The 24,033-nt window shown below is 41.1% G+C and overlaps 2 protein-coding genes across 4 annotated transcripts in view; one reads left to right on the plus strand and one right to left on the minus strand.

The window, feature by feature from the left end:
• The window catches only part of HDLBP (high density lipoprotein binding protein), a 78,618-nt gene extending 61,547 nt beyond the window's left edge, over positions 1-17,071 (minus strand). Inside the window, exon 1 of one of the 2 annotated variants that reach the window (XM_054982912.1) lies at positions 16,969-17,071. The gene's annotated coding sequence lies outside the window, so the exon portion shown is untranslated. Of the gene's footprint in view, positions 1-9,051; positions 9,134-16,968 lie in introns of those variants that run through there. The other variant, XM_054982913.1, reaches the window with a different exon arrangement.
• Positions 17,072-17,276: 205 nt separating this feature from the next.
• Positions 17,277-24,033, plus strand: part of SEPTIN2 (septin 2) — a 40,952-nt gene continuing 34,195 nt past the window's right edge. The window contains exons 1-3 of one of the 2 annotated variants that reach the window (XM_054983317.1): positions 17,277-17,381; positions 19,895-19,920; positions 20,609-20,729. In XM_054983317.1, the coding sequence (XP_054839292.1) occupies positions 19,912-19,920; positions 20,609-20,729 (130 nt within the window). In that variant the 5' untranslated portion in view covers positions 17,277-17,381; positions 19,895-19,911. Of the gene's footprint in view, positions 17,382-17,583; positions 17,798-19,894; positions 19,921-20,608; positions 20,730-24,033 lie in introns of those variants that run through there. The other variant, XM_054983319.1, reaches the window with a different exon arrangement.

Genomic DNA, 24,033 nt, shown 5'->3' on the forward strand with positions numbered 1-24,033 from the left:
AATGCTCATAAGGTTTACTGGAACCATCCCACGTGTGAGTGAGAGATTGGGCCCCAAGTACCCATAGACGTTGAACTGAAGGAGTTACTGGATCTGAGAACCACAGCTGCCTGCCTGAGTCTGCTCATCACTGTAGAAAGCAGTGGGGGTGGGGTGTCTGCAGGAAAGATATATAGGAAGCTGCCTGATCATTATGCCAACAGAGCATTTGCTCCACTTGATAATACTGGCAGCATGAGAAAAACTGTCACCTTGCTGTTGTCAAAAGATGCAAACAGGTCTAAGATCCTGACGAATCTATTACTCCCTGTGTCCAACTGAGCCAGCTGATGTGTTCTGCCCTTATGGAGGACAGATGGTTCTCTGCCCAGCTCATGAAGCTCATAGGTTCCTGCTGTAACTTCTGAAGACTTGGTCCCTCACTAACAGTTCACATGAGCTTTTACTACGATGTTGCCCATCCTGATGCAGATGTAGGTGGTGCCCTAGAAGTGCCTCAGGGGTAAGGCAAATGGCTGTGAGCTCCATGAAACTGAAACTCCTGCTTGTCTCTAACTGAGACCAGATTCCTTGGTTGAGGCTCAATTGACAGCTGGCTCCCCAACCTAGAATTTGTAGTGATTTGCAGATCTATTGTGGGTGTTAACATTCTATGGTGGCCTGCAAGTCCTGAACTGTTCTGCTCTTGGTTCAAGGTATCACTGATGTAGGGGTGAGGGTGAATGCCTCCGGTCCTGAGACTGGCCACTAACAATCAACTTGGTGAATGCCCAGGAAGCAGAGGTCAAACCAAAGGGCATGCCCCTGAATTGGAAATGCCTCTTCCCTAAGATGAATCAGTTTCAGGACCCTCTTCCACCTCTTGGGGTCTTTAGGCTGCTCTGCTTTGGGCACAGAGAGGCTGGGAATGTTTAAGGCTTTGCACAGTGGGCTTCTGCCACTTAGTAAGCAATGGACACTGCCATAGTTATGCAAGTGGAGGTCAACACAAGCAGTGAGGAGGGAAGATGATGGGCATTATTTTAAGTCAAAAGTTTACAGAAGGGTAGAGACAAGAAAACAAAGAACAGAAAGGCACACAAGGAAAGGTAGAAAGACCTAGCAACCTAAGAGCTCTGTGAGGAAACATAGCCAGAACTTCTTAATATCTATGCTCTTACAGAGGAAGCAAGAAGAGAGCTAAAGAAGGCACTGGGTGCTCCCTTCCATCATAGACAAAAAAGAGCAACCTATTCCCGTCCTCCAGGAATTATGAAAGACTGAGAATTCAAACACAGCAGATGTCTTCATCACCATATATGAGGACATATAATCTCAATTGTACCTAAGTGTGGCTAAGAAAACCAAAGCATTTAGAATGAAATTACATAAATTAACCTGAAATAATCTTTAAAGAGAGGTTTCATTAAATTTAAATTGATTTAAATCATTTTAGAGATGTTGTATTTTGAAGCAGCAAAGGAATCCCCGCCCCCCCCAGGAACATAAATTGAGGAAAATTCAGTACTTTCTGGTAAATCTAACCTGATATTACTATTTTAACAGCATAAAACGTGTAAGAGATCATTTAGTTAGCATATACAATTGTGCTATTTGGTATATTTATGGAATTTAAGAGTAAATATATGTTCAGGTACAAGCCCCACATGACTACAAGAACACTACTGCACAAATTCAGAGGCACCTGTATAAGAGAAAATTTTGGCAGACAAGAAGAGAAACACAATAGGCATATGACCTTCTTGTGATGTGGATTAAAGGAGGCTCCCAGTCAGACGATACAGGTGATAGATATCTATATCCTACTGCTTTTACAATATCTTTCTGTATTTTCCTCTTCCCTCAGCATTGTTCTGTGACACCAAAAAAGGCACTGCTATGAGTAGGCGGACCCTCACAGAAAAAGTCACATGGGTGAGGGGAGACCAATAAGGAGGGAAAACTGGAAAGACTATCCTTCTTTCCTTTTCTGTTAGTGGAATGCCATAAAGATATAGCCCATCAAGACATGGATGCACAAAAAGGCTGTCTGTGTGCAGAAAGGAACAGGAGGTATTAATTTGAAGTATTTTGTGCTGGAGACCCTCAAGTCTACCTTGCAGTGGATTTACCATGCTGTAAAGATGAACCACTACAAAAAACTAAGAGAAAGAAAGTCGTTTTCTTTTGAAAGATTGTCAGAGAGCCAGCATGGAGTAGTAGTTAGAGTGATGGACTATGATCCAGAAGAATCAGCTTAGAATCCCTACTCTGCCATGGAAGCTTACTGGGTGCCCCTGGGCCACTCTGTCAGCTTAACCTACTTCATAGGCAAGAAAATGGAGAAAGGGAGAACCCTGCCTCATAGGATTGCTGATAGGATAAAATGAAAAGGGAGAACCACATATGTCACCCTGCACTCCTTGGGACGAAGGGCTGGATAAAGGTGTACTATTTAGATAGCAGGGCATCAAAAATATTGAAAGACTGTAGCACCAAAAGCCCTCATAAAGGAAGCTGGAAGCAGCAGTTTATTTGCATGCCTGGCTCCACATAAGTGGGGAAAAAAGCTAATAAGAGACTTGTATAACCTCAAATCCTTAAGGGAAAACTGGATAAGCTAGAGGCTTTAACAAACTTTTCAAAATGGCCTCTAGCAATCAACAGACTCCTATTATTTCCATAAAATTGTGTGTTGAAAAAAAAAGTATGCATGCATACATGTCTAGCCATGATTTGATTTTCAGTAAGATCAGTATTTTCAGAGATCAAAGGCAAACCATGTGCCATTTTAATCTATTTCAATTTAAATGGTTTGATGCTCTGTTAATAGAAGCTATTATATATAATTAAAAGTCCTGCAAAAGGGTCTAAAACTGTACACATGAACACTTCGATGTCCGGCTGATTACCACAAGGTCAAACACAATGAGCATATCCAATCACCGACTGTTTGCTCGCCGCAAAACCTAGACACAAGATCCAACAATGTAGTTCTCAACAGCAAGTGCATGTCAAGGCAATCTAAAAGCTTAACTGCAATATTCTCTGAGAACTCAACAGCAGTGTTTTCAGACAGTTTCTGCGGAAATATATTAAAGCAAAACCTGAAAAGAATTGTACTCTAAAATGAAAGATTGGCTTCGTTAAAGAGACTGAAGTCCATTTTATTCCCTCACTCTCTACAGTCACCATTGTAACTGTTGCTGCGTGCCTTTCATATACAGCTGATATAGTTTCTTATTATCCTACCTTTGACAAGGGAGCTTTCATCCATCCTTTGGAATAACTCCTACTACAGAATAACCTTCAAAATACTTTTACTATTTCTTCACAAAAATCTGAAATTTAACATGGTTCTTTAAGAAGGTTGGAAGAAAAATTCCCAAAACACTTCAGAGATGACAAGCTGCATATGAAAACGGGACCTGCTTTTTTAAATGTATCATAATCTCTAATGTGACATGCACATCATTAGCACAACAATAAAGATAGGTAGAAGAGCAGGTATGGCAGTGCCACATGGCAACGTAGAAACCTCATACAATCATCTCCGATATAAACTCCCCAAACACTAGATACACTGGTAAATGTGTTTGGACAGAACTACTTCAGACAACAAGTAAACAGGACTCAGCACAGAATATTCTTCTGCTTAAACAGATTTTTTTTAAAACGGAATTGTTCAGGAATTTTTTTCTGTACAGAGAAGCATACAGGGTCAAAATAGACAAGACTGTGTCCTTGCAGCAACCATGAGGACGCCATTACCATTTTCTAATGATTTTCTAATGTCACAAGGGCCCAAACCAGACCAGTCTTGCAGCATGGTGCTCTTGTTTCATCCTCCTGCACCTTTTCAAGTGCTGGACCAGTAGTATCCAGGTACATCTTTATTATCTTTCTGCTGTATGAAAGAATTAAGCCTCTGTCACCATCTTACCAGTTTAACTGTAATTAAAACAGCACATTTCCCTTCCAAAAACACTCCAAAACAGACCTAGCCTCTGAACTGCACCCACCTGCTCATTTTGAAGTTACTGGATATTGACGTCACTGCTGTATATATCAAAGTTCATTAAGTAATAGCAGTAGAGCAGTTCAAACAAGTCACTTGCCCTGCCTTTTCCTCACTGGCTCACTTTTTCCCTGAACTCCAAATAAGCAAAGAGTGGTGGTGGGAAAATAAAAGCATCAGCAGAAGATTCAGGAGTCTTTTAAGATCTGTGGGTGGGGAGGAGCAACAGATTGGCCTGAGGTTAGTAGAAGCACCTGTGAAGTAGCTTTTAGGAAGCAGAGGACACAGACACAAAGGTAAGCTAGGTTCAGCAACTTGCAGCCACTAGGGTCAAATCCAGCCCTTAGCTGAAGCAAGTTTTTCAGCTGTCAATTCAATGGCTGGAAGGCTATATTAAAGGGAGCAGGCTATAGCAATGAGACTTCCTGGCTGATCACCATGGAAGCCACCCTGGCCCACCTCTATTCCATACACCCCTCCTGTAAAACTAGTTGCAAAACAGGGATATAGCTGGCTCTTAGGGGCTGGTGGGGTAGGGGAGAACAGGAAGTAGTAATTGGCAGCATGCTGCATGAGGATTTTAATTTGCAAGTGGCTCTTCAGAAAAGAAACTTCAGCCTTCCCGGACTATAACAAAATTACTGTCTGGCTTTTTAAACAACCATAACTAAAGTCAAGCAAAATAAAAGATTTGATCAGTGAGGGCTTTACAAGCCTTAGCTGATCATATTGGGAATTGGAAAAACTATTTTTTTTAAAAGAAACCTTATTGATTTGTTTTCAATAGCCACAAAGTAAACTGCATCATAGAATGCGTTCTTTTGTGCAATTTCATAGGCCTTGCAATCCCAACTATCAGGTTTCTTTTTAGAACCCAGCCTTTTATTCCTTTCTATGCTAACAGGATGACTTGAACTCAACAGCAGGACAAGACAATAGCAGCATTTCAACCATGAAGTAAATGATTTTGGAGAATGCGTCCATCTCTGTTCTAGGAAGACACTCTCTTTCCGATGCAAATGTCACTTCCCTTTGAATCTATCCAGTGATACTCCTCCTAAACCTATTAGCTGCAATACTATTTTTTACTTTGCCATACACTTCAATCAGGCCTTCAACTAGCCCCAAATGGCTATATTCCCAACTCAGACCTTCCCTTCAGATAGAAGATAATGCGTAAGTAGAGACAGGATCGGGCTTTGGTCCACATACACAACAAAGCTGCCCCGTCTGTCTTTTCCCCAAGTTTGACTTTCCAACTCTGTTAAACAATGCTCAAAATAGCCCCCACACAAACCACAAGTATTTCATTTGTCTCACATGAAAACATACCATAAAGGACGAAACTTATAGCAGGTGCAGCAAGGGAAGAAGCTTTCATTAAGCAAAAAACAAAACCAACCCTCCCACCCCACCCCCAACCATCCCACACTTATTATTAGCAAAAAGCTTTTGGTTATTTGAATAACCAATTCCAGAAGAATGGTCAGCCATTTGAACAAGTTTCCCTTCAAGAAACTCCTTATCTTAAATAATCTTGTGCTAGAAAGGCTGTAATGTTGTTTGTGAACAGAATTCTAACAAGTACTGATAGTGATATGGAGAACAAGAAACATATTTGTGCATCTGGTGGACATGTCTTGTCTAAACTTTCTGGGTAAGATTCATCAAAAAACAGAGGACAAACTTGCTGTTGAAATTTCATCCTTTCACAGTGTTCTTGATATCTAGGAAGAAAAAGCTTCCTGTAATCAACTGTGTTGATTGCTCAACTCTGGAAAGATTGTAAGCCTTTAAAATACAGATCAATGGACATAACCAACTTCCACAATACTTATGATGGACATGCTTATGCAAAAAAGAACCCGATTCAGACAGTAAATAAATTCTTACAAGACTATATATTGTCAAAATGCTGTTCAAATATTCACCTTTCTGCAAAAGGATAAATATAGTAGCAGAAATATACAATTTTGTTCTCAATATGACAGCATAAACACTGATATGGAATGTGCCATCAGATAGAAAGGGAGTGTAGTGTGGGAATGGCTGTTTTCTTATGGGTTGACAAGTTATGAAAAAGGATTTTAAAGTATTTAAAGTACAAGCATTAACAACATTTTGGCCATTATTTTCCCCCTGAAGTCCATTTAAAAATGAATATATATTCATACCTAGGAGAAGAGTTCAGGCATATTTTCCAACCATTTTGTTATTTAGAAAAAAACACTCTCTTCAGAAGTATCCTGTGGACTATCAGTGTCAGCACAGAGCAGAGTATAATTTTCACAAATGCCACCTCAGCACTGCCTGTACCAGTGACCATTCACAGCTTTTGAGGGGGAGGGGAAATGATAGCCCTTAAAGGGCTAGTAGTCTTCCAAGATAAGTTAAGAACTGAAAGACTGCCTGGATACTTAAAAGTGCTGTTAAAGATCTTAGGATGATAGCCATCTTTTGCTTTGCCTCCTGCAACTACAAGCTTAATCCCTTAAAGGCAGCAAGCTTCCTATCAGTTTGCTAGCAATTTGAAATTGGTTGGCTAGAAAATAAATTTTCTGCCAGTATCAGCTAAGTCCTGAGTAGTGTTTCCTGAACTACAGTTCTCCATTGAAAAGCTATGTTCAACTGCACTCAAATACAATCCATTTCTTCCAAATCATGCACCATCAACACAAGGTACTCAGTTCCCAAATCAGCATAATTTGTGATTTCAAGCATACTAGATTTGGGCTGGGCAAGAACAGCAAGATTATACTTGTAAAAGTGTAATTTAGTATATGAGAGAACAGGAAAGATACAGCAACTGGACAAAACAAAAGCAACACTCTGCAGGCAAATGTAGAACAGATAGATTAGTCACACACGTAGAGTGGAATAGCATAGAAAATATGGATTTCTACCACTGAATTCTACATATGCCATGGACCATTCTTCCATCTGTTGCTTTGGAGCTGAATGGCAAGCATTTTTTAGAATCATTCTCAACAGAAATTGAAACACTTTAAACTGGGTGACCTTTTATTTAAGGCATTTATATGGCAAACAAATAAGCATGTTTTGAATTTTACAGAGACAGAAATGCTAAAGTTGGTATTCAGTGCAAACATTTCCCATACTTATATGTGCCTCTAATTCAAAAACACCTAGAACCACACAACCTAAGAAGATATGTGAAAGAGACCATTACTAATCTGAACTGTATGTAGAGTCAGGATTAAATCAGATCTATATTAAGAATTTAAACATGATAAAAATGCTTTAGCTTTAACAAGGGAAACTAGTTCTGAGCCACAGCTCAGTTATAGCCTAACAAGTTTCAAAAATTTCAGAATACTAGTCGGTAAACATTTTGCAAGACTGATCCTACACAGGCCAAAAGCCAAAACATCCAACGTGGCATTTCACAAGCCTTAAGAGATCATCAGCAAACTCTTCTTGCAAGGCCTTCCAATAAATTCCATACATTTGAAGCCATAGCATTTGTTCTATCGCCTTATACATTAACCACAAAAACTACAAGGAAAACCAAACACAAATCCCTTAAAGCAAACCCAGTGATATTCAAGAAGAGGAGACCTACTAATTCTGCAAAAGCTCAAGCAAGCCTTCAACTCTGTGATTAGGCCACTGACAGCAAAAAGTCTAGTTCTATGTACAGCCGCAAACACACATAAGACTTTGCAAGATCAAGGTGAAGGCTTCCCCCCACCCACAGCTCATTCAGGATGCTACACCCACACACCCTTGCTAGACAACACCCAACCAAGAAAACTTCAAAAAGCAGCGCAAGGCCTCTATGACAGACAACACTACATCACACAAAACTCAATTTGGAGTGGTAAGAGTTGCTCTGTGAGTCAACCACCTTATATTCATGCACCTGAAAAGTATTCAGCAGATTTTGTAACCTCTCCCCCTTATTTTCTTTGGGCTGTGCTTTTATTCCTGTCCATTTCACTGTTTCCACATGTGCTGAGAAACAAGATCAAGACATGCAATTAAAGCCTGCCCTACCTTGACAGAACTTCCAAACACCCAGCAAACCACATTCTCACTGGGAAGACCCCAGTCTATCAAACGACTACCAAAAAACTGCAGGCAAATTTGTTCTCAAATTTTTTAAAAAATAAAAAGTCGTGAGGCTTTTGTGAATTTTATCAGTATGTGTGCTATGAATGATTCAAAATTCCTGGCTCCAGAAGCGCAGCTTGCAATCACCTCTGGAAAAAGGCCCACACAAACTTAAGAACAGCAGGCAGCACACAGAAAGTCACAGTTTGTCCTTTCCATTTCAGGGCCAGTGTATGTGGGATACCAATCCGGGCAAGCCTCGGATCAAGGGGGCAAGCAGATATGCCCCAGTCCCTGGATGTGTTACTGCTGTACCCAGTTTCCTCGCCCCTGCAGGTCTCAGCTGGAGCCGTCCCCCGCCCCCAACCTGCTTTGCCCTCTGCAATATCCGCACCAGCCACGGGACTGCCGGAGCTTTACTCCAAACTCGGGGGAGGGGAGGAGAAGGAGCACAGAAAAGCCCCCTTGCCTAGGTCTTCTCTTCAGGATCTTTGAGGTCAGAAACCCGAAACTTGCCCGGCCCGGAGAGAAATTTCTTCCTCCCTCCGCTGCTCTTTGGAGGGGAAGGGAAAACCTGGCCAGCAAAGTTGGTGCAAAGTTTGCAACGGAGACGGGAGGGGGAGGAGATCCGGCTGGTGCGCTCCTGTGACACGTCGCCCGATCGCTCCCCCGCCCCCTCTCCTCCTCCCCGGCAGAGGCAGGGAGCACAGCGTGCGCTCCGCTCGGAGCAGCCTCCGTCTATCGAAGGGAGACGGGCGGAGGAAGGGAAGCGGCTCTGCAAGGGAAGGCATAGAGCAGCCCCGGCCCCGGCACCTCCTCTCTGCCTCCACGTCGGCAAACAGCTCACCACCACCCCCGCCCGTCCCCCGGTGGCCACCGACCGAGCTTGGCTGCCTTCCTCGTCTTCCCCATCCCCGGGGGGATCGCTTCCCTCGCTGCCTGGCCGCGGCCCCCTCAACTACTTCGTGCGCGGTACTCACTTCGGCCCGCGCCTGCTTAGCTCGCTCTGTTGGAGAAGCCCTGAAGCGCTCCCGGGAAAGCTGCGAGGCACCTTCCCGTCTGCTATATGGGGGCGAGGCTGCCAATCCCGAGCTCCCACGTCAGAAGAGCCGGGCCCCTTCCTTTCCCTTCCCGGGAAGGCCCTGCCCAGGCAGCCAGCGACCGCAGGGCTGGAAGGAGCGCCGGGTAACATTCCGCCCTCCGAGTCCCGCTAGCCCCATTTTGGCGCCTCCTTCCGACTCTGCACACGGGGCCGTGGCGAGCGCGCCCGCTCTGCTCCCAAAGGGAAGCCGGCAAGCGCTTCCAGGGATCCTCACAGCGCAGGGTTGCTTTGACGTAAGCCCCAAAGCAATCAACCCTAGGCACGCTTTCTTGCGAACAGCCTCCGTTCAACGCGGGGCCTTACTCCCGAGTAAACCTGGCTAGGATCCGGCTGCGCCATTCGCTAAGGCATACAGCCGATGAGGTTCATTGGAAATTACTCTCGAGTAAGCATACTTCTGGATCTCACGGGAAGAATCGCATATAAGAAAGTGTGTCCACAGGAGCTCAAGTTTAACAGGAGTAGAAGAGCAAGATCCGGGTCCGACAGCATCTTAAAGACTAGCTAGGTTACCAAAGTATGAGCTTTCCAGAGTAAAAGTTCCCTTCGGCAGATAGGGGTATTGTGAGCAAAATCCTAATCGAAGCAGCTACACTGGAATGCCTTGTCAGCATAACCAAATGACGTCAAGATGCAGGACAGACAGAAAGCTAGAGTATTTTTGCCTATGTATATAGTTCACTTTGAAAACAATTAGATTGGAAGATTTTTGGTACTGGGTCAATTGGCCTGTATTGGCACACACTGAAGTAACAGCTCTCTCATTTCTGGTTCTGTTCAAGTGAACCTTCAGTAAGCAATCAGGTAAACATGATAAAGTAATCAGCTACATAACCATTGCAACAGTTCTTCTAAACATCCTTTGAAATATCTGGGAACTGTGAGTTTATCTGCCCTCACTGCATTATCTTTTCTCCAAGCATTATTCAGCATTTCTCCCCTCCAATTCAACCTTCTGGGCCTTTCTTTTCTCTGTATGTTCTCTAGATTTCCACCCCCCATGTGACAATTCCCTTCTTAAATTGTGGATAGTAGTAGATAGGGGCAAGCACAACATATCGTTGCTCCTAATCAACAGGTTAATAAGGTTTCTATGAAAGCTGCTTTAAATCGCTTGGGCCTTGTGTGATGTTGCATCACAATGTCTTGTTTTTAACTGAGCATCCACTTTAACACCTAAAACTTTCTCAGAAATACCGTTATATATCCTGATATCCTATTACACCTTCTTGATTTGCTGGCTCTTCCCTATATGTAACACTATATGAAGTTCAACAATAAAATTTAATTCTGTTGCTATCTGCTCATTTCTACAGTTTATGCTGGTATTCTCAATCCTCCCAGATTTCTTATCATCTGCAGCTTTGTTGTACATGCTGTCTATTCTTTCCATCCAAATCATTAAGATACTAGAAAGACAGGCAGAGCACCAACCTCTACAGACACCACTGCTGACCCTCTTGATCATTTATTACAAACTTAAGAAACTATCTGACTATCTTTCAATAGTTCTAATTTTTTTTAACTAGGGAATGTTTTGGGGAACTATAGCAGCAATTCTAAGCACATGGTACTAAAAATAAATGCCACAGTTCTCTGGAACTTGCTTGGGAGTAAACATGCTTAGAATCACACTTCATTTCAAAAGCTGCATTGCATGATACGTAGCTACCATTCCTTGAGTTTTATGCTGTTAGAATACAGGACGAAAGCCAAACAAAACTGAATTCAGGCATGGTAATGAACAAATGGTCTTGTGCTTGAGTAAGGGAAGGGGAAGATAACACAATCGAACATCAACATTTCATTGCAGCAGCCTCCCTATGTAACTCAAGCACACAACTTTGATACTCAAGAACTGAGTACAAACAAAAGGAACAACTGGTACAAACAAAAGGCATTGCCTCTAGGGCAGGTCAGGATGGTACGTTGGTTTAACTAGCACTATATACCTCCTCCAGAAAGGAGAGTGAATATTCAATCCTTTATATTGCTCTATATGCAGAACATGGTTTACAGTGTGATCCTAAACAAAGATACACTCTTTTAAGTTTATTGTCTTCAATAGACTTAGAAGAGTATAAGTCTGGTTAGGATTACACTGTCTCTTCTCCTAAGAGTCTGATTTCTCTGATTTCTCTTTACAGTTGAAAGCACCCTGACAGAATTCTCAAGAAATCATTAATTTCAAATATATTAAGGTACAACAGTATAACCCACCTTCAAAATCAGGCTAATTCTAGACTACACAAAGCTTGATATGAACCTGAGAATATATTACTTTCTGTTTGCAAGAAGTTTTACAACCATTAATCATCAACAGAGGCCATTATTTCCGTAATGACTGAACTGAAGAATGACAGGAAACATGGTACCACTGACAAGCTGCACCAGACCCTAGTTCATTCCCATTTTCATGGCAAAAAGATAACCACCACCCCTTTTTATAGTTCCAAGCATAATTATGTGGGGAGGCGGAGTTTGAGAGTGGAGCTGGGCACACAATCATATTGTTGGGGTCTTCAAGACATGCTGGTCTATTGCTCATCTTCACTGTCAAAAGAACCAATTTAGAACTAGTGTTGACATGAGAAACAGCATCATGGAAGGGTTCTCCAGGACACATCACCACTCCTGTAAGATCTCATCTGTGAAAAACACCTCATATGTAGGCATTTGACAGTTTTCAAAATTGCCATATGAAATGTGCCTGAATGTGCCACCAAGTCCATGCTGGAGAGAAAATACCTGGAAGGAACTCAATATATCTTATTGTTTGTAGTCTTAAAGCAGAAATTTTTGGTTGTGTGAACCTGTCACAACATGTTTCCAAACAGTTTCCAAAGGGGGAGGACAGCCTGTCATAACTGATGCCTCCCTAGCACATCAAGATCAGACACATTCTGTGGGAGGATAAAGAAAAGAATCTTCAGGGGAAGCAAGAGGTCTGTCTTTACCTGCTTACCTATTCTTTGGGCGCAACAGTTTCACTAAAACTGACTTGCCACAATTCACTCCCATTTTCTCCTCACAGGAAAGGTTGTTCATAGTCTGCTCTTACTATTCTCAGAGGTTCAGGATAACCCTATCACTTGTGAATATTATAATATGTTTTGTGGGAGCAACAACAGGACTCAAGAGAGTCAGCTTAAAAGGATCATGCTAGCTTTTTAGTAGGGATAGCAGAAAGAAACAAAAAGCCTATACTATGTACTCACAAAAAAGGCAAACTTCAGTGAGAAATTTGGGGGAAGCTACATGGACAAACTGGCAATCACAAGGAGCCAGTTTAAATATAGGTACCTTTTTTTTAAGGCCACTCTAGATAATGTAAATGAACAATAAAAATCCTGGATAGAAACCAACTGCACTGTTAACTGTCATTATAAAACCTGAAAGTTAAAAAGAAAACAAAGTCTGTTTCTAGTGTTCAAGGCCTAGGCTTAACCCCCAGTTATCTGAGAAGGATACCTCTCTAAAGACCACTTTTCTAACCACACATTGATAGGAAGTCTCTTAATATACCATAATACATTGAATCAGAGATTGAGGAACTGGTCATGTATGGCACATTAACTTTCAGAAAATAACTATCATCATATACAGCAGTCACATATATCCATTCTCTTGCCCAAAACATCTTGTTGCAGTGACTCATTAAGAAAGACAGTGAAAAGAAATTCTTAACAAAAGTGAGGCAAGCACACAGATCAAAATCCAAGAGAGAGAGGTTTTCAAACTATAAATCAGTTTGTTCTCAGTAAACGAACTGTCTACATGCAGGACATGTGCTGCTCCACAGCTTTTGCCTTCAGGTTATCAAACCTTGTCAAACTTGTTCATGATCATCTCTAAGAGTTTTGATTTGGAGACATCAACCAAACCCATCTGAAAGAGGTGGTGCTTACATCTGAAGAGAGTGTCTAAAATGTCACACACAATAAATATAATTCTACCTCTGTCTAAAACATCAAGTGAAGATAGTCCATATTTTCCTGAACAATCTCAAGTTTTAGACATCCAGAAATTCACCATCCAGCTCTTAGAAGTAAAATTTTCTGGCCATCTGATGAGCAGGAGATAATAGTAGAGAGACCCCCACTACAGAACTCATTTGCGCTGCAAGAAACAGCAGAAATCTCTTCTGAACAGCAGAAGAGGTTGGTTAGCAGTGATCAAAAATAACCACAAGCTTAGTAAGCCATGCCATTAGCTGTGCATCTCTGCTAAGTTTCAAGCATCATTCACTAGGAAGATACCTATGCAAACTAGCTTCAAGTTAGGCCCCACTGGCCTCAGGAGGAACTTACCTTCTCCATCTAGGCTGCAAGAATATGACTCCAGGGTGACTTGAAAATTTCCATAGGAATACAACTTTCACCTATAATATGTCACAGATAGCCAGAACCCATTTGGCTCTCCATTCTTATACTAAAGAAATCTTTAGTGATGGTATGCTAAAGTGATCGACCTGAACACCAAACTTGATCCAGGGAAAGAGATCAACCTGAAGAAAGCGATCAACCTGAACACCAAAGTTGATCAATGTAAAGAAAGTACAGTATTCCATCTGAGGGAACTAAGAATTTCTTCACTGATTAAACTAGTGACTACTATGAACTATCAGAAGATCTAGCCTGGCCTGAAATAACATCTCTCTCATAAATAATCTATTTCCACTTTAGAAGTTGTAGAGATACAATTTTAATGGAGTTATTCTTTCATTTGATGTATGGTATTATCAACATAACACTATAGGCATTGCTCACAAGCAGTGAAGAATAATGAGCAATAGAACATCTAAGAAAAAAAGTCTAGTTTATTTCCCCCTCAGAAAAGCGATAAAAACACAGGTGGTTTCATTTATCTGATTAGGAAGAACACAGAATTATTTATAACCATACTTGGTTATGAAGTAGACCATACTAGATAACATTTTTAAAAGGACTGACAAATACACCTCAATTGCATTTCAGATCCTACAACATACGTTTATTAAGAAATTGGACCAAATTAAAAGTTTAAGTCCCAATTTAGTGTGCATTTGATTGCAAAATAGCAAGATCCTTCTCTAGATAGAGATGAAACCTACTGTGGACTTGAACAATCTCTTTATCTAGGAAAACAGCAGTCACGTCACATAAATCCTTTTGCAGAAATTATACAGTCAAACTTCTTTTGAAACTTATTCTGTCTCAAAATGCATTGAGACCTATTCCTCCTCTCCACCACTCAGGCCACAATTGTGCACTGGCTCAGTCACCAAGTACGGAAAGATCCTTTTAGAGCCACTCACCATTTGCATGAGATTTCACCATCCTGAATAAGTTCTTGGCTACCTACACATTCACCATAGTTCCAAATAATTTGAATAAGTTAATTTGTCCAATTACATAATGAGTGGTTCTCACTATAAATATATATTCCTTTTTAAAAGTCTGCTTATTTCTACTCTGTGCTTTCTTTTCTTTAGCTAGTTATCAATGTGTTGCCTTTTAATATATAACTGCAAACATAAACATGATCTTTATTATTATTTATTATTATGAGTGATGTATTTCAGATGAGTGAAATACATTTATAGTCCACTTTCCTTACTGAGATCCAAGGCAAATTACATACTGCAAGATAATACAATATAATCAATGGCTAGGACATTCACAACAAAAATATAATATGATCAACAGTTGGGACATTCGATGAAAACAGATACAATAGGTTATAACCACGAATTTGAAAACTAGCATAAAGCCAAACACATAAATGAAATCTTTCTGAATTCAAGCATAAATAATTAACATCACACCTTTAACAATGTCGAATTACCCAATAGAAATGTATTTACATCAGCAGACAGTACCCAATAGCCTAGTTTATTCTCCCTATTCCTTACCAAGGTATCTCTTTGAGCTATCTCTTAGGAAACAGCTCTATAATCTGAGTAGAAAACACTCCTGAATAATTCAGTCTTACAGCGTTTGCAGAAAGCTAGGAAAGTGGGAGCTTTCCTGACCTCCTCAGACAGGCCATTCCACAAGGTGGGGGCTACCAAAGAGAAAGTGTGCGTATGGGCAGTTGTTGATTTAGCCCAACTGCAGGGTGGTATCTGCAGAAGGCCCTGTTCAGATGAGTGAAATACATTGGGAGAGAGGCTGTGTTGCAGATATGAGTGGCCTAGCCCATGAAGAGCATTAAATGACCTTGAATTTAGCCCAATAATTGATGGGTAGCCAATGGACTGACTGCAGAATGGGAGCGATATGCATACTTCATTTAGCTCCTGAAAGTAAACATGCTGCACTCTATAGGGAGACCTATAGAGTGTATTACAATAGTCTAGTCTCAGTGTTACCATGGCATGAATCCAAGTGGCCAGACCAACCATGTCAAGGTAGAGGGCCATCTTCCAGGCTAGTCTAAGTTGGGAGGAGGCCTTATTTGCAGCTTCATTTACTTGCTTCTCTAGCAGCACTGTTGAATTTAATATAAGCTCTAGGCTTTTCACTGAGTCAGTCAGGGTCAACTGGATCTCATCAAAGGTCAGAAGCTCAATGCCCTTCAAGATATCTGCTCCTGCAATGAAGTCTTCACTAAATACAGAAACATTCAAGATACAAACTATATCAGGGCACATTGGAAACGCTTTGGGAACTTGCCAATAGCAACAGCTTTGTTAATAATTTTAACAGAGCATGAAACAGCTCACTTCACATTAGCAAGCGCAAACATCCATTATATGTCTTGTTTTCTTCCAGACAAAATTCAAAGCACTGATACTTGATTTTAAGCAGTGTGGAGCCAGAGTATCTCAGGAAGTACTTCCTCCTGTGCGATCCTCCCCAAAATGTAAAATCTTTGTCTCAAGCCCTACTCTGCTCCTCCATCCACATATATGAGGCAGATAGCAACCAGAAACAAGGCTTTTTTGGTAGTAGCATCTCATTTATAGAATGTCTTCCCTCCTTATAGATCATCCTAATACCTTCCATTTAACATACAGGTGCAAAGTCAAAACAGTTATATTTGCTTTTAGTTGAATTTTCACCCACCTATTATTGGATTATTTTAGTATTTTACTACATATTTTATTTTGCATCTCCTGCAAAATATAGACTGTGCAATCATTCTATGAGATCCTGTGCTATGAGATCCTGTGCAGTTTTAGGCTAGCCTAAATTGTTATTGCTAACTAGATCAGTTATATTACCATTATTGTTTCAATGTGTGTTTTTTTTTCATTTGATGATATTACTCTCCTGGAGAGGTGGCCTACATATAAATAAATAAATTCCATAGCCAGGCAGCACATAACAAGGCTCCTGTACCTTTAACTGTGGTGTAGACAATGGAAATCAGGAAGACAGAATTTGGCATTCAAAGGTGAGACATTCCCTTTTCTGTGTATTTGACACCTGACCTTCTAGGGCATAGGGCAAATATTGCCCAGAAAGCCTTAATTTATCTGGAGCTGAAATAGTCGGGTATGTATAGGGGAGAGAAGCGATTTTGCGTGAAGAATCTAACGAGAGGCACTACAAAAAGTACTTCCAATATATCTAGCTTACTAATTTCAACCATCTCTATGGTGCAAAAGAACACAGGGAAACCACGTGTTCCACGAAAGCCAATTAAAATGGAAGACACCATAGAGTTATTAATAACAGCTAGAGCGGAACCCTGCCGTTCACAGCCCATCCCATTAATTTTCTTGCTCAGATTAAAAAAGCTAGGCCAAAATAATTATTCGTAGTATTCTCTGAGGTCTGTCGCGATGGCAAGAAACGTGGGCTCTTACCTCGTATGGGCTCTCGACACAGTTATGCCAAATATGAGAGACCTGCCGCCATCTTGGTAAAGGAAAGGGTCGGTGCGTGACCCGTCAAGATAAAGAGGGAAACTCCTCCCTCCCCCATCATTGCCCTCTGGTGCCGCTATGACAACCGAGCGGGGTGATCGCGCACGCGCCTTTGTTCACAGTGGCCTTGACGTTTTTTGTCGTATGCAAACGGAGGAAGGGGGGCGGGAGGGAGACGCGTAGAAGCTTATTTATTGGGCGGGTCAATAGCTGAGATGCAAATCTTGAGTACGCATGCGTGGCAGAATTCAGTGAAGTGGTTGGGCGGGTTCGAAGGAGGCTGCGGCGGTTTTGCTGTGGGAATTCGGGGCGGCGGCTTGCTGAGGCGTTACCTGTGAATAGGCTCTTCTGAGGTGATGAGAGTTACGGTTATTTGGCATGTGTCTGTGTATACGCTCTGGACAGCTGTCGGTTTCTTTGCGAGAACCTCCCCTTTCGTTGCCCGCCCCTCATTGTCGCTTTTTGTTGCCTGTCCCGCCGTTGTTCTTCCTGTTCAGGCTTTGGTCGCCGGATCTCGGGGCGTGAAGGGCAGCGGGGGTCGCGGAGTACGAGAAAGGCGGGAGCGCTAGGAAGGGACTGAATCTGCCACAGCCGGATTCGGAGGGCGAGGGGATGGATCAAAGGGGTGCGAACAGAAACCGCTTCAGATAGCAGAGCCGAGAACGGTTGCAGTTCATTGGCTGCAAACTTATCATCGTAAAAATTCCCCCCTCATGTCCGTTTTAAAATTCGGCGGTGTTTCCGACGGGCGCATGGATCAGCGGTTAAGGTAAACGGGTTGCGGTTGAGGCTTCGGCAATATGGTTGGTGGGGGAGTGGTTAAGAAGCGGGGGTGGGGGGACGTGGAAAAAAATAGCCGGACTGTGGACAGTAGAACAGCTGCCCTCACTCTCCGCTGCAGCAGATTTCCGGTGGGAGGTTGGGAACGTGTCTGGATGCAGGGGAAAGGGGGGAGAAGCATCCTGGCCCTTTCGGGGCTGCTGAGCGGACGGAGGCTGCGCAGTGGCCGGGCGGGGGAGTCTCGGCGTTCTTTCAATAAACTCGTTTGCGTAAGAAACGGGATTTTCGCGTCGCTTTTAACTTGCGCGGTGTTGCTGCAAATCTTCTGTTCTATATGAAAAGCACTTGTAACGGTTATTCTGCCGCAGTGATACTCTGGCTTTCCTGAATACTGTTACCCGACGAGGCACCCGCCCCAAGTCCCAGGAATGGCGGGCGCTTTCTTTGGGAATTGGATTTAGATAATTTTTACTGAAGGTCCGAGATAAAATTAATAGTTTTGTTTTTAAAACGCATAACTTGTAGAGAAGTAAGGAGTATATTGCGAAAAAAAATCTGCTAAAGCTTTGCTGCCTGAGGCTACTATCTCTCTGTTCCCTTATTTTATGATAGAGAGGTACATATAGAAAATGCTGTGCATGTACAGAAAGAATGTCTGGAAGCATTTATACTGTTCAGAACACATCTCATAACATTACTTCTCAATATCGTTAGTCTGTCTTTTTAGTACCATTGTTAACTGTTATTCAGTACTATTACCCCAGTTCTGGATAGTCTAGGTGAGCTTGATTTTGTTAGATCTCAGAAGCTAAGCAGGGTTAACCCTGGTTAGTAATTGGATGGGAGAACTCCAACAAAGACCAGAGTTGCAGAGGCAGATAATGGCAAACCACCTCTTTTAGTCTCTTGCCATAAAAACCCTACCAGGGATCGCTAGAAGTCAACTATGACTTGAGAGCACTCTCCACCACGAAGTACTAGCATAAGAAAAAAATTACTATTTTTATTCTTAAAACTTTTGCTGAACTTTCAATGCCTGTTTAAAATTCTAGAATGCAGCAAAATTAATTGTTTATGTGGACTGTTTTCATTTAGTGATGCTAAAATAAGACTTAAGAGTGCAGCCCTAAGCACAGTTACTCCGGTCTCAGTCCATTGAAATCAATGGACTTATACTTGAGTAATTTGGTTTAAGATTGCACTGGATGTGTATAAAAGCTTTTCAGAATTTTTTTTATTTTTAGACAGTTTCATTATAGCCAATTTGCTTTTATAAATAAAAAGAGTATCTAGAGTAAGTCTAAAAGCATATTTCAGTTAATTAAGGTACTAGCAGTTGCTCAGAAAACAAAATTTGGGTGGAGAGAGTTTGCCATTCAAGGAAATTACAAGGAAAAACAGGAAAATGGAATTGCAGGTGTGTGGGGGGGGGAGAGAAAATCATTTAGAGTTGTGTTCTTAAAACAGCCTTGCATATCCCCAAAAATGAACAGACCATTTTGACTAACTTATTTGCCAACATGTATTTGTGATAGTCACTTGTGACCTAATAGAAAAAGAAAACTCCCAACTAGTTGTATAAAGCAATTGTTAATTGCTTCAGGCAACCTGGCAGTGGTATTAAGCTTATTTATAAAGCAAAGAAGAAAATACAAAATAAAATAAGTTTAAATAGATAATCATTCTCTGCTGGTACAACCTCTGTTACTTTTTCAAATGCCATGTACTTTACCAAAGTTCAAACACGGAAATGATTTTCACAAGTAAGAGGATCACCATAGTTATTCTTCTGGGCCCCATATCTCTTCCTGAAGCCTTAATGGTTATTGTGCAGTACACCAGGCCATTCATGATAGCATGAAATCCTATCCCCTTTCACTTGCTCATCCAGCAGCCATTCAAGCCTCTAATTCTTAGACTGCTCCCTCAAAGAGTATTTATGTTTTGGAGGCATGTTAAGAAGAAGGGCGTTTAGCATGAAAATAAGTTTTTCACTGTCCAAAGCTAATTTTCCTAAGATAATGTGTGTCTTATACAGTAGAATCTGCTATAGCTAGTAATAAACTGAATGTATTTTCCCTTACAGATTGAACCTCTGTAGAGATGTCCAAGGTAAGGAATGCTGATGATGATAACTAATAGTTTGTCTCTTTGCTTCTTAGAAAGGATATAACAGAGGTATACTATTTTCATGATTAATACAATTATTTTAGAGCCTTTGAACTGTATTAGTATGAATAGATTTAGTCACATCTGTTTTGAAATACTATGCTTGTAAATCAAGACAGTGCTGCATGAAACTATGTAAAGTAATTGATTCCTTGACTTTTAAATCATATGTTTATATAAAGAAGCCAAAATGCTGTTTCCTCTAGGCTGCTTGTGTCTGTCATCTGCTTTATACAACTGAAGTTTGGTTTGGGTTAGGGCAGGCAATAAATACATTTAAATGAAATAAATGGAACCTGTTCACCAAGTCTCATGCGGGTAGCCATGTTGGTCTGTAATACAAGAGCAAGATTCGAGTCCAATAGCACCTTAAAGACCGACTAGATTGCTCTTGCTGAACATACCACATTAGATAATTTTTAGTGAGTTACTAATTAATGGCATAGTAAGTGCCAGCTTCAAGATTGCAAAGAAATACAGGCTTTATACACAGTGTAGCTGGGGAGTACTGAGGTGAGTGGAACAGGGTGTGGGTGAAAACTCCCAATTATTTCTAATGCTGTTTTAGAGGTGGTGACAGTATCTGTTAACAATCTAATTTAAACTGGTACAATCTTCTGTTTCTTTTTAGCAACAGCCTGCTCAGTTTCCCAATCCAGAAACACCTGGTTATGTTGGGTTTGCAAATCTTCCCAACCAGGTTCATCGGAAGTCTGTGAAAAAAGGCTTTGAGTTCACCCTTATGGTAGTAGGTAAGAATAGTTTTTATAATCTTTTTAAAAGCTATCTTTTAAGCAAATGGATCATTTTTTTTATGGCCACTTCACTCATCTGAACAGGGGCTTCTGCAGGTACCACCCTGTACATGGGTGAAATCAACAGCTGCCTGTACACGTGCATTCTCTGTGGCAGCCCTGTCCTACAGAACGATCTGCTTGAGGAAGTCAGGAGAGCTCCACTTTCCTGGCCTTCCACAAACAATGCAAAGCTGAATTATTCAAAATGGCTTTTTGCACAGATAGGAGGGCTGTGTATTGTAGGGAGATGATCTCAAATAGATGCTTCACTAATAAGTTAGGGTCCATAGACTTAACCACTATATTGCCTTATGTATTATCTGTTGCTGGGTAGTTCTGTGTTGTCTAATGTCAGTCCTAGAACTGCTTATGCTGTTTCATCATTTCTTCAACTGTGTATTGGATTTTTGCTAATGTTACATCTTTTGTATTTATTTACCCTATGGCATTGTGAAATTTCCTTGATATTGACTGTGCTAATCTCACTCTTATGTAATCTGCCTTGAGTCTCAGAGAGAAAGGCAGACTATAAATGACATAAATAAATAAAAGATATCTTAAACATTGTCTTAGATTCTATGTCTTCTGCTGGTGGAAGACTTTTCTCATAGCAGAAAAGGAAGAGGGAAAGGGTGTTTTGTGCTCATTTTTTCCCCCCAGCAAACCTCACTTTGCCCCAGACTGTTCCTGGATGTTTATCAACCTGAAAATACAGTGCAGGGGGGATCAGTGGTATAGTACATGGTTTACATTCATATGCTGCCAGTTTTTTCAAACATTCTTATAATCTCTTCACAATATTCACAATTCAGTTTCCACCTCTTGAGCCCCTGAGAGCAAGCCTGGGCGAGAAGCCTGGTAGAGACATTGAGGAGTCATTGCCAGTTAAAGCAAAAAAAACCCTGGGTTAACTAGTCTAGTAGTCTAGTTCTGTGTAAGGAAGCTTTATAAACCACAAGAAAAACTTCAGTTTGTATCCTGAAAGCTTATTGAAAAATTCCTGTGTGTTCTTGGTATTGGGATTTTTAGTGGCAGAGACTGAGTGGCATTTAAACTGCTATCTCCCTATAGTGTGTCATGATTTGGAAATCCTCAAGGCCCTTCTGCAGAGTATTTGTTGCCATGAATCCTAGGTACTCATGCATCATAACCCCCTTTCTTACACATCTGTCCACTGTGACCACTCAGCATTTTAACTGATTCAAGTTGGTGACAGGACCTGAATAAAGCTATTGAAAATTGTTAATTGAACTGCTTTCTGGACAAGCATCATTTACTAATACGATGATCAGTAATGCTGATTTACCTGAAAAATTTGAAGTGGAAAATTATGAGATGCCCAAAATAGAACTTGATCAGATTTTACATTTACTTTGACTTATAAACAGAAATGTAAAAATAGCTTATGTTAATTTTATTAGTAACAAATACTTGAACTAAAATTGATTAGAGGAAAAATCAAAATATGGCTTAACTGTTACATACAAAACATTTCAAAACTTTATATGAAAATTATTTTTATTGGGCTAATACTGCAAAATTTAAAGCAATGACCTGGTTCCTGTGGAAAATATCTGCTTATGTTAAGGATTTATGTCAGTGGAGTCAGACTTATCACTTTAGCCTTCTTGCTACATTCCTAAAATGCTGCTCTTAGCGGATGAGGATCACCAGGAATAGCATGATAAGGGGAATTTGAGGTTTACAGTGGAATGATTGAATTGGTAAAAATTCTCCCTCCTGCAGTCAGTAGAAATTTTGCACTGAATCCAGCCCATAATAGCATATACTTCCCTTGGATTGTTAAAATGTAAGAATAAAACCTAGGGTGCTGCAAACTGTTGACACCTAAACTTTATCACATGCTAAGAAGGATGCATGGTGTGCTGTGGCATGGTTGTTCACTCATCTATTTCAACAGAATTTAACTCTTCCACAGAGGTCACTGGAACAATTCACTTTCTCTGTCTTAATATTGCTTGCTACTTCCGTGGCAGATTGGTGATTACAATATCCCTTCCACCATGTGAGGGGAGGCATATGAGTATGAATTTAGTGTTGGCTGTACAGATCAAAAATCTGTACATTCAGTGAAGTGAATGTAACTTTGTTTTGTTTGAATTATTTTATGTATTTGTGTTTTTATTCTCTGCACACCCAGGGGTTTTTTTCAGGGGGAACGTGGGGGAACGGAGTTCCAGCATCTCTTGAAAATACTCGGCAATAGTGCTTGAAAATAATATGATTTCAAAGAATCCCAAGTGTTTCTTCCTCATTTCCCTCTTGAGAGGTCCACCACCTCTTTTCCCAGAAAAAAACCCTGTGCACACCCCACACCTCCCCTCCACTCACAGACACACACCACCCCCACACACACACATTTACATACCACTCTGGAACAGAAGTGATGGGGATGGGTGACCAGGTGGCCTGGCACTTCATTGTGTCAGCAAGTCTTGCAGGCACCTGGATACTGGAAGAATCTTGGGGGTGTTTCCTAGTCTTGCTGATGGCCCCACCTGGCAGCAAATCCTCAACCACCCATTCCAAGCTTCACTCCCTTAGTGGCAGTGACGGTGAGGGCTTCACGCGACTGCAGCTTCAACCCCTGAGGCTGGAGGGAGGTGGGTTTTGTGTATATAGGTTGAACAGATAGGGAGATGATATACATCCTTGTCTCATACCTTTGCTAATTGGAAACCGTTCTTTTTTCCATATTCCATCCTAACCACACAGTACAGGTTGCACATCAAAATGATCAGATGTTGTGGCACACCCATTTCTTTTATTACCTCTAGTGCCTCTTCCTATTCTGAATTCATCTTGAATATCTAGCATTTCTCATTCCATATATGGTAAGAGTCTTTATAGAATTTTGACCATCACATTTCTTGCATGGGAAATTAATGCAATGGTCTAATAGTTGCTGCAGTCTTTGACATATCCTTTTTTTGAAATTGGAATGTAGATTGAGTGTTTTCAGCCTGTGGGCCATCATTTTGTTTTCTGTATTTGTTGAATTATTGCTAAGATTTTGACGGACTCTGTTTCTGTAGCTTGAAATAGCTGTATTGGTATACCATCTACTCCAGGTGATTTGTTTCTCCCAATTTCTTTAAGTGCAGCTTTCACTTCGCTTTCTGAGGTTTCAGGTTTTTCATCAAAAGTTCTTCTCAGAAGGAATCTGTTACCCTTCCATCTCCTTTGTATAGTTCTGTATTTGATCCTGACTCGATACTGTATTTTCATGTTAGTCTTT

This window comes from Eublepharis macularius, chromosome 6, assembly GCF_028583425.1.
Source record: "Eublepharis macularius isolate TG4126 chromosome 6, MPM_Emac_v1.0, whole genome shotgun sequence".
NCBI classification, from domain to species: domain Eukaryota; kingdom Metazoa; phylum Chordata; class Lepidosauria; order Squamata; family Eublepharidae; genus Eublepharis; species Eublepharis macularius.